The 11,587-nt window shown below is 35.2% G+C and overlaps 1 protein-coding gene across 1 annotated transcript; it reads right to left on the bottom strand.

The window, feature by feature from the left end:
• Positions 1-6,380: 6,380 nt before the first annotated feature.
• LOC133179323 (uncharacterized) lies at positions 6,381-8,408 on the bottom strand. The gene has a single exon (XM_061314105.1). The coding sequence runs from the start codon at positions 8,406-8,408 to the stop codon at positions 6,381-6,383; it is 2,028 nt and encodes a 675-aa protein (XP_061170089.1).
• Between the last annotated feature and the right edge of the window lie 3,179 nt (positions 8,409-11,587).

The raw sequence follows: 11,587 nt of genomic DNA, 5'->3' as shown, positions 1-11,587 counted from the left end.
TTAGACATTTGTCTGGTGAATTTAGGGGCTCCAAATTTAGACATGTACACGGAGTTTAGGCCATTGAGCAGTGAGGAATCTTCTACTGCGACACTGGACCTAAGTTTTTATGGTCTCATTCGAAGAACCGGTCTCAACGCCCCGCATTTGGATTTGAACCTGCAACTTAGAAATAGCTCCTTACTTCGAGACTCCAAAACGAAATGCTCTAGAACCACTTCACAATCCGAAGCCCTTGGAAAAAGTACATTGCATATGTAAGCATTTGAAGCTGATAGTAGGTATCAACAATATACATGTACTCTGATGTCCAGTCTTTGAGTACCCGAGAATCTTTTAAAAGATGTATTTGTTTTCAAAAAGTTTACTCTGGTATGAGATATTTCACAAGTTTGATTAAATTCTATTTGTTAATTAATTTACCTTAATTGTTGAGTTTAAACAGCATTTCTATGGTATTCTAGCTGTTTAAAAATCCCTTTCTTTTTTTTTTTTTTTTACTTAGCTTATTTATAAAGGATATTCCATTAAATTTTTATAATGTTTTTTTCAAAGCTGCTGTCAAAAACAAATATTTGCCTACCTACCTACCCAACTTGAGATTTTAGGGTCGGGTTAGGGGAAACAAAGATATTTTTAATGATGGCCTTATCTGGCTTGAAACTATTGAATATTTATAAAGCAGCTTTGGCTGCCAAATCTATCATTTTATTCAAAGGAGAGATCTACTTCTGGGTACAATTTACAAATTTTAACATTTTGTATCCATTATACATGCAATCCTTTATAAAGTTATTTTCAATGCCTGTAATTAGAAATTCAAATACCTTAAGAATCTGCTTTATTTTCTGTTCAATTCAAATCAAAGTTCCAATCTGCACTTTCCTTTTCAATCCCAAAAAATCATTCACTAGACTGATTGTATCATAATCTAAAGCATTACTTTAAGCTCTATGTATGTTTTGTTAAGGAAAATTTCAGCCCCACTCTCCATTCCAAACAATTATATTATTTCAAACACCTACAACTGTGTAGCTGATTCAAAAAATACTGAGTAGTTTTCAATCAGGCAAAAAAGAGAGAATTCTTGAGAGAATTGCTTCGATGGTCATTCACATTTTTTCTTTTGTTAAAATATCGGACTATCTTAGAAAACAAAAAGTGTCATTTAAAGGGCAATGTTTTAACGATATTTGCTGCATACAATTCTGTATGAAAAAATATCAGTTTTCGGCCCTGACGGGCCTCAAACTGTGGGATATTTTTTTTTTTCATACAGAACTGTATTCGGCATATATCCATTACTTAATTGTGCAGATTTTGGGGGAATACTAATTACCGTGTAAGCAGAATTTTTAGCGAGGATCCAGTTTTGGCATCATTAGCGATGGTGCTGAGATCGCTAAAATTGAATATCGCTAACAATTTATTCCATATCGTTTGTTACAGCTATCTCTCTTGATATTATAAAATCGCTAAAATTATATACCATCTTGGGAGGATAAATCGCTAAATTTGCGTCTCGCTAAAATTCCCACTTATACCGTATTACAGGCCTCTTATCGGGATAATGACAATTATCGGCGACGGGCAACTAAATAATTTTTTTTTAATAAGTGATTCGAGATAAATCTTCACGTTAGAGAATGTTGTAAATTCTACTTCTAGAAAATTATATAAATAATTTTTTAAATTATTTTTTTCAATCAAAAACATCATTTGATATCAAAAATTAAGAAACAAAATTATTTCCACAAGAGCAAGACACAGTTGATTAATTCTGTCTCTGCTTCCACTCCGAGAAATTCCTTGTAAACTAACGATGGACAAAAAAAATAATGCAGAAAATATCATTAGAGCTGAAAATATAACAAAAGCATCTTCTTGTTAAAAGTAAATATTTCCTTGTTAAAAGAAAATTCCCTGGTATAATTTTTCACGATTTACTGATTATTTATTCATTTAACAGCTAAATTGAATAAGCTTGTGAAAATAGTTTTGCGGAATTAGGAATTTTACAAAAAGAGCAAGTTCTTTGACATTTTAATATATTAAATGTACATGTGTATATAAACTATATTAAATTCTAATAACGATTATTGGATCATTATATTTTATCATTATATTTCATTTATTTTTTTTCAATCTATCTTTTGTGCAAAGAATTAGAGATTCTAAAATAATTTTAATTTCTAAGAGTCCAGAGTTGAATTGTAATATTCAACATATTTATATTATTATATTTAGACACATAATTTAAGGTCTATAATCATAGTTTAAAATTTAAGTAATTATCAATTTAATATAAATGAACATCTAGTCATTACTAGTTCAACATTTCAGTTCATCATATCAATATTCTTACCACAGTAAGAATCACAGAATATCATTTAAAGATATAATTTTATTAAATTGTTTAGAAATGGTTACTTATATACCCCACCCACCCCACCCCATCCCCAAATAATCACCACCGGAAATCCTGGAACTGATCCTACGTTAATTCTTGCATGTGAATTATAACTCATTTAATCACGATTCATAAGTAAATGATAAAAAATGTTCAATGATGGGATTAAAAAAAGATGTGTTGTTTCAATTAAAATAATAAAGATTTTATTACCATATGTAGGACAGAAGTTCTTCAAAATTTCTTTTTAAAGATTTTATGGAATATTGCTTAAATGCAGTGTATATATACAGTGTATCAAACTAATGTCCTTAAAATTGTTGTATATGTAAATAATCACATTTCACATTTTCTGTCTTTATCATGTTTATACAGTGTTTTAGAAAAAGAAAAACAAATATATTTAACATTACCCGGTAGCTTCTAGTTATACCCGCACTTTCTAAAGAAAGTTCGGGTATATTGTTGTTACTCATGTCTATCCGTCCGTCCGTCTGTCACACTCTTCTTTCTCAAACTCCTCTTACATTTTACACAGTAGCCTAATCATCTTTTGGGAGGTGGTTGGTGGTGTCATGTAGATGTGCAGTAAGGTTTTGGAATTTTCATTTTCACCCTCGGGGTCAAATGGGGGTCGAAAAATGACGTTTTTTATGCAAAAAGCCCCTGGTTCCCTGAACTCCTCTTACATTTTACACAGTAGCCTAATCATCTTTTGGGAGATGGTTGGTGGTGTCATGTAGATGTGCAGTAAGGTTTTGGAATTTTCATTTTCACCCTCGGGGTCACATGGGGGTCGAAAAATGACGTTTTTTATGCAAAAAGCCCCTGGTTCCCTGAACTCTTCTTACATTTTACACTGTAGCCTAATCATCTTTTGGGAGGTGGTTGGTGGTGTCCTGTAGTTGTGCAATAAGGTTTTGGAATTTTCATTTTCACCCTCGGGGTCAAATGGGGGTCGAAAAATGATGTTTTTTTTATGCAAAAAAGTCCCTGGTTCCCTGAACTCCTCTTACATTTTACACAGTAGCCTAATCATCTTTTGGGAGGTGGTTGGTGGTGTCCTGTAGTTGTGCAGTAAGGTTTCGGAATTTTCATTTTCACCCTCGGGGTCAAATGGGGGTCGAAAAATGTTTTTAATATAATAAGACCCTGGTTCCCAGAACTCCTCCAACATTTTACACAACAGCCTAATCATCTTTTGGATTGATTATGATTGATTATTATTGTTTAATGCCTAGGCGGCAATATTTCAGCCATATTTCGGCGATCAAATTAAATGTATATTCCCATTTATGAATTTTGACACAAATTTAAGAAAAGTGAGGTCAAGGTTAAAGGAAAGGTCAAGGTAAAAAAAATATTGATGCAGTTGAATAGCTCTCATTAGTATGTATCAGCGTATGAAGTTTGATTTAAATATCTTGAATGATTTCATGAAAACTGAACTAAATACTAATTTAAGAAAAGTGAGGTCAAGGTAAAAAAATATTGATTCATTTGAATAGCTTACATCAGTATGTATCAACATATGAAGTTTGATTACACTTTCTTGAATGGTATCTTTAAAATTGAGCTAAACTTTAATTTAAGAAAAGTGAGGTCAAGGTCAAAGGAAATGTCAATGTCAAAAATATTGATGCAGTTGAATAGCTTACATCAGTATGTATCAACGTAAGAAGTTTAATTACACTATCTTGAATGGTATCTTTAAAACTGAGCTAAACACTAATTTAAGAAAAGTGAGGTCAAGGTCAAAGGAAAGGTCAAGGTCAAATAATGTTGATGCAGTTGAATAACTTAGATCAGTATGTATCAATGTAAGAAGTTTAATTACACTATCTTGAATGGTATCTTTAAAACTGAGCTAAACACATTTAAGAAAAGTGAGGTCAAGGTCAAAGGAAAGGTCAAAGTCAAAAAATGTTGATGCAGTTACATAGCTCTCATCAATATCTATCAGCATATGTAGTTTGATAAAAATTTATTTGACAGTTTCTGTAGTGCTATGACACTGTTTTCCTTTCATATTTCTCAAACTGTCACATTCATTTCCCATCATTTATTTCCATCATTTATTTCCATCAACATAGGTAAAGGAAATGGTAAAGGAAAGGGAAAAGATTGACTACAACAAAAAAAAAATAAACAGAACTTACAATGCTATACATTATATAAATGTGACCGAAATGATGCACCATTCAACTGACTGATAATACTGAATACAATAAATATGAATACTTTATGTAATAAACTAGTAATGCATGATGGTGTTGAATAATTTAAGTGAATAGAAATGTATAAATGACGTTAACATCTAACGTGTGAGAATGCTAATTTACATCATATACTCAAACTGAATATAAACCTTGTTTACTCCAAAAATACAGTATACAAAAAGATATGAAGTTAACACTGCATTTATACAACCATAAAAATGGTAATTACCGTGATTATTTTCCAACTCATCCAAAAATCTAAGGTAAAACAGCTCAAACTCACTACAGCTTTGGGTATACATCGAAAAATCGTGCAAATATGGCGGGTTCACACGTCAAGATTGAAAATTCATATTCTGACAAAATTGGATAAATAAATTGATCCGGATAAATTTGGACAATAATATAATATCAATCTTACACCGGCCCCTAAAATATGGTCCTACACAGAACATATTTTACAATTTTCCAATGAGCAATTAACATCTTTAAACATGTGAAACAATTTAGTCTCTGTCATCCGACTCCAACACAAGACACAGTTTCGTTATTGGACGTGTAAGAATATTGGACACAGTTTTCACTTTCACAACACGCACAATATTATGTCTGTCCTTTTGAACCTCCAGAACTCGTCCAAGATTCCAATAATTCCTTGGGCCATTTTCAACAATAAGAACCAAATCACCTTCTTTAACATTGCGTCCCTCCTTTAACCACATCTGCCTGCTCTGAAGAAGGGGTAGATACTCTTTAATTCATCTTCTCCAGAAGATGTCTGCGAGATATTGGATCTGGCGCCATCTACGTCGAACGTAGTTGTCCATCTGTGAAAAAGTTCCAGGTGGGCAAGTTTCTCCAGATCTAAGAAGTAGCAAATGGTTTGGTGTCAAAGCGCTTAGATCACTAGGGTTATCTGATGTGGGCGTCAAAGGTCTTCCATTGAGAATTGCTTCAACTTCACAGAACAAAGTTTTGAGTCCTTCATCGTTCAGATAAATAGTTTGTTCATGTAAAACGGAAAATATCACCTTTCTTACGGATCTGATAAGTCGTTCCCAGACACCTCCGAAATGTGATGCTGATGGTGGGTTAAACATCCAACCTATCCCTGACTGCAACAAATGAGAATGAATTTGGGTAACGTTCCATGTCTTGATAGCTTCTCTTAATTCCTTTTCTGCACCCACTAAATTTGTACCATTGTCTGATCGGATAAATTTAGGTTTTCCTCTCCTTGCGATGAATCTGCGAATAGCATCAATACATGAATCTGTATCCAAAGAGAATGACACTTCAAGATGGACTGCTCGTGTATTAAGACAGGTAAATATTACACCATATCGTTTCACCATACTCCTTCCTCTCTTCAATTCAAATGGTCCAAAGTAGTCCATACCTACACGGGTGAATGGGGGATCATCTGTTTCCAATCTTTCAGAAGGTAGATTAGCCATTTTTTGGTGCATTGGAGGAGACTGGTATTGTCTGCATATAACACATTTTGAGATAAGCGATTTTAATACAGATGAAATACCGGGTATCCAAAACTTCTCTCGAATGACTGCTAAAGTAGCATTCTTGCCCATGTGTCCTGCAGATCTGTGGGCATCTATAGCAATCATCCTAGTCAGTGTGGAATTTTTTGGAATGATCATCTGATGTTTAGTGGTAAAAGATGCGTTTAGCTTTTCTAGTCTGCCCCCCACTTTGATGACTCCTTCATGTAAAATAGGATCTTATCTAGAAAACTATGACGATTTTTTGACATATCCATGTTTGTCTCCAAGAATTTTCAATTCATTTGCGTAATACTGCCTTTGCTCATATGCCACAAGTTCTCTTTCAGCTCTGTCGAGGATATCAGTACTGAGAAAAGGAATCTCTTTTGCCTTCTTGGACTCCTTTACTCTTGTTTCACTTTCCACTCTTTCAATCTGCATAATTCTCTCCTTTGAAGCTCCAGATTCTATCATTTTTTCTCTTCTTTCTATTTTCTGCTTGACTATTTTTCTCAGGTTATCCTTGGCTTTCAAGAACCATCCAACCGTGACTTTAAGTCTTTTCCAATCTGAGAAATGCTGAAGAATTTTTTCAACACCATTGAAGGAAGACTGTATAAGGGTAGTGTTGATGCATTTTTTCACTTCCACGTCGTTAACCCCAATAGTAGTATCAATGTCACAGTTCAAAAGCCAAGTAGATTCTGATTTCAGGAGGAATTCAGGTCCATGAAACCACAACTGATGATCTATGAATTTATCAATCACAGATATTCCTCTAGATGCACAGTCAGCAGGATTTTCTTTTGTGTTCACATAATGCCATTGATCAAAAGTTGTATGGGCGTTGATGATGGCAAGTCGATTGGTGACAAAGGTTTGGAATCTAGTCTTGGTGTTAGCGATGTAGCGAAGTACTGTTGTACTGTCTGTCCAAAAATGTATTTTCTCTATAGGAAAGTCTAATTGCTCGTCCACCAGTCTACCTAACTTGACGGCTAATGTCGCAGCGGTGAGTTCCATCCTAGGAATTGTCATTGTTTTCAATGGTGCCACTCTTGATTTGCCCATGACGAAGGAACAATGTACATTTCCATGATCATCAGACATGCGCAAATATATGACAACTCCCATGCCAAGTGTGCTTGCATCCGCAAAACAATGTAACTGGTATAACACAGAATGTCCAATATTCCCTGGCTTGTAACATCTTTCAATTTTTACATCTTCCAGATGTTTCACTTGCATGAGCCAGCTGTTCCATTTCTTTAACATGGTTCCATCAATTTCATCATCCCATCTTACACCATCTTTACACAACTGTTGGAGTATGGATTTAGCTGTCAAAACAAATGGCGCTACAATGCCAAGTGAGTCATAAATGGAACTTGTCACAGAAAGTATGCCTCTTCTTGTTGTAGGATGGTCCTTTAACTGTATTAGAAACCCTAAGGAATCATCTTCCACGAACCAATAAACTCCAAGGGCTCGCTCAATCAGAGTTTCTTCATTCGGACTAAATTTTTTGATGTCTTCTGCTCTATCTTCTTCTGGGACGGATTTCAATACCTCCTTACAGTTACTTAGCCACTTTGTTAATCGAAATCCTCCTTGTTTACAAAGGGCCATCAGATCCTTTATGAGGTATTTGGCTTTCTCCTCTGTATCAACTGATGCTAAGCAGTCGTCCACGTACATATTTTTCATTATGGTATTCTGTATGCTTTGATCATAGTCGTTACCGTGTTCCTCAGCAGTTTTCTTCAAAGCACAATTGCAACAAGTAGGTGATGAGACAGCCCCAAAAATATGTACTTTCATCCTATACTGTTTAGGTTCAGCACTCAGATTTCCATCTTTCCACCAAAAAAATCTCATGCAGTCTCTATCCTCTTCTGGTACTGCAACTTGATGGAACATAGACTCAATGTCACCTTGTATCGCAATACGTTCCTGTCGAAATCTTAGAAGCACTCCTAAGAGACTGTTAGTTAAGTCAGGTCCTTGTAGTAGTTGACTATTTAGAGACACACCCCTAAACACAGCAGAACAGTCAAATACTACTCTTATTTTTCCTGGCTTCTTTGTATGATATATACCATGGTGAGGAAGATACCATACGCGTCCATCATCCCTTTGTAGTTGCATCTCAGGAACTGGCTCAACAAAGTCTTTCTCGAACAGTTTATTCATGAAAACAGTGTAATCAGTTCTAAATTGTGGATTTTTCAACATCTTCTTCTTCAAACATTCAAGTCTCTGTAGTCCTTGAATCATATTATTTGGCAAGCTCACAGAATTGTTTCTAAAAGGAAGTCCTATTGAGTAATGACCATTCACTTGTTTGATGGACTTTTCAACTTGGCTCAGAAAAGTTCTGCTATCATGTGCTCTGGAAAGTCTAAGTTAATTGATGCCTTCACTAATTCTTCCAGCTTAGTGTCACATTCACAGTACCGCTCCAGTGTCACTTTGTTCACATCATATGATCCTGACCTGACTTCTCTCAGTATATTCCACACAATCCATCCCAAGCACGTCCTTGTGGCGTGAGGAGATCCACTTGGTCCGGTAACCACTTCAAATGGAGCATAAGCGTCTGGGACATTGCTGCCCATAAGAAGGCCAATTTCAGCAACAACACTTGGGAGCGTTATGTTCGATAAATGATGCCACTTTGAAATTTCTTCCTTTTTAGGAATATGTTCATGGGTAACAGGCATCCTGTCTTTCGTATAAATTTTTGGAAGATCTATGAATTCCGTCATGTTCATATCACAGAGTTGTAGGCCTCTGACAGACTGGGACACCAACTGATATGGTTCTCCAATTGTGTTCAGAGTGATGTTACATTTCTTTCCACTAAAGCCTAGTTGTCGCATGAGGTTTTCAGAACAGAAAGTAACGCTGCTACCCGAGTCAAAGAATGCGTATGTAATGACACTATGGTTCTTGTTTTTCAACTTAATTCTCACAGGAATTATCGCCATGGCCGATGTTTGTTCTCCAGCCCCAGTATCACAAGAAGCACCGACATCAGAATTCCCTGTGTGGATGACAGATTGATCAACGTTAGAACTTGATGAAACTGAGTTGTTGTGTTCTTCCCTATTGATTGGATAATTTGGTGTTGATCTTGATGGGTCATGAAGAATGGTAGGGTGTTGACATCCACATGAAATGCATTTAAGTCTGTTTCTACATTTCTTGGTTACATGTCCCTTTTTCAAGCATCCATAGCAAAGTCCTTTATTTTTCATAAAGTTATATCTCTCTTGAATACTAATTCTTTGAAATCTGTAACAATCGATCAACACATGGCCAGCACCACCGCAAAATTCACATTTCAATACTAATGCTCCAGGTGATTCCTTTTCACTACTTAGGCCTCCTGATGCAACTGTTCTTTTCTGGTGCTTATCAGGCTGTGAACGTGAATTTTCACTCAATGATGAAACTCCATATATGGGATCATTAGATTTCTTTGCCTCAGTCTTCACAAAGGTCACAAAGTCACTAAATCCTATTCTTCTCTTAGTCTCCTTAATTTTGAGAACTGCAGTTCTCCATCGATCGTGTAGATATATCGGAAGTTTTGACAAAATCTTTTAATATTTTCAGCATAGTCCAGAACTGACACACAGTCTATGCTTTCTGACGCGTTTTGACATTCTACCAGGAACAATGCAAATTCGTCTAACATTTTCGCATCTTTGATCATAGGCCAATCAAGAGCTTTCTTGATGAATGATGTCACTATCAGTTCACTGTCTCCGTATCTTTCTTCCAATTGCTTCATGGCTGCTTGGTATCCTTTATCTCCAGACATGTGTGTGTATCCAGATACGACACGGTTTGCTTCACCTTGCGTCATCTGTTCCAAATAATTGAAACGCTCATCATCATTACTGGTGTTCATCACTACTTTTGCGTGAAACTGTCTCATGAATCGCCGAAATTCCAATGGATTTCCACTGAATTTTTTAATTTCTGGCAATGGTCTTCTTAGGTAGTTCACAACATCCTGCATTGCATTTTGTTGTTTTGTTTCCATTGAAATGTTTGGCACAAAAACACTGGCGTTTGGATTGAGTTGTTTTTCTGACACAGAAATTTGGGAACCAAGTTCTGCATCCTTGACTATGATTCTGGGGGATGGCATAGGTGGATTTCTTCTAGGTGTAATTTCTTCTTCACAAAATTTATCACTGTGAGTGTCAATAATTTCACTTTCTAGCTCGTACTTTTGTAAAACTTCAGTCTTTGCATTAGAAATTGCAATATCTGTCTCTATGTTAAATTCTTCTTCCTTAAGTGTAAGTTCTAATTTGGCCAATTCCAATTCCTTTCGTTTCTTTAACGACGCTTTGCGTGCTTCAAGTTCTGCTAGCTTTTGTTCTTCCTTAAGTTTTTCAAGGGAAACACAAGAAGATTTCGATGTTCTAGAGTTTCTACTTTGTGCTTTGTTTACACTATTCACATTCATTGTTTCATTTTTCACAGTATCTTGATACGAAAAGAATGCTTCTACTTCTTTCTTAAAATTTATCAAGAATATGTCATAATCTTGATGATCTAACAGCAATTTGCTTTTCTCTTGTTCATCCTCTGTCTGGGTTTTAAGAACATCAAATAAGTTTAAAAAGTGTTCATAATTATCCAACCAGGAACTATACCTCTTTCTTATAAGTTCAGTGTCTCTATTCTCTAACATCAAATTCTTTATTTGTGTTACTGACGATTTTAATGTTCTAAAACTGTCATAATATTCTTGTAATTTGTATGGCCTTTTCTGTAAGTTTTTTGTTTTCCCTACTTGGTCGTGATTCTCCGGCCTCAGCCCTTGGTAGTTTACCATCTTCTGTCATGGCTGCTGTCCGGTTCCAATAGTAGAATAATCACGTCAATGATGTAGTGTTATGACACTGTTTTCCTTTCATATTTCTCAAACTGTCACATTCATTTCCCATCATTTATTTCCATCATTTATTTCCATCAACATAGGTAAAGGAAATGGTAAAGGAAAGGGAAAAGATTGACTACAACAAAATAAAATAAACAGAACTTACAATGCTTTACATTATATAAATGTGACCGAAATGATGCACCATTCAACTGACTGATAATACTGAATACAATAAATATGAATACTTTATGTAATAAACTAGTAATGCATGATGGTGTTGAATAATTTAAGTGAATAGAAATGTATAAATGACGTTAACATCTAACGTGTGAGAACGCTAATTTACATCATATACTCAAACTGAATATTAACCTTGTTTACTCCAAAAATACAGTATACAAAAAGATATGAAGTTAACACTGCATTTATACAACCATAAAAAAGGTAATTACCGTGATTATTTTCCAACTCATCCAAAAATCTAAGGTAAAACAGCTCAAACTCACGACAGCTTTGGGTAAACATCGAAAAATCGTTCAAATATGGCGGG

Source organism: Saccostrea echinata, unplaced genomic scaffold (genome assembly GCF_033153115.1).
Source record: "Saccostrea echinata isolate AGI-Se365-2 ecotype Australia unplaced genomic scaffold, CSIRO_AGI_Sech_v1 ptg000004l, whole genome shotgun sequence".
NCBI lineage: Eukaryota > Metazoa > Mollusca > Bivalvia > Ostreida > Ostreidae > Saccostrea > Saccostrea echinata.
This window is presented reverse-complemented; position numbering and strand designations above follow the sequence as displayed.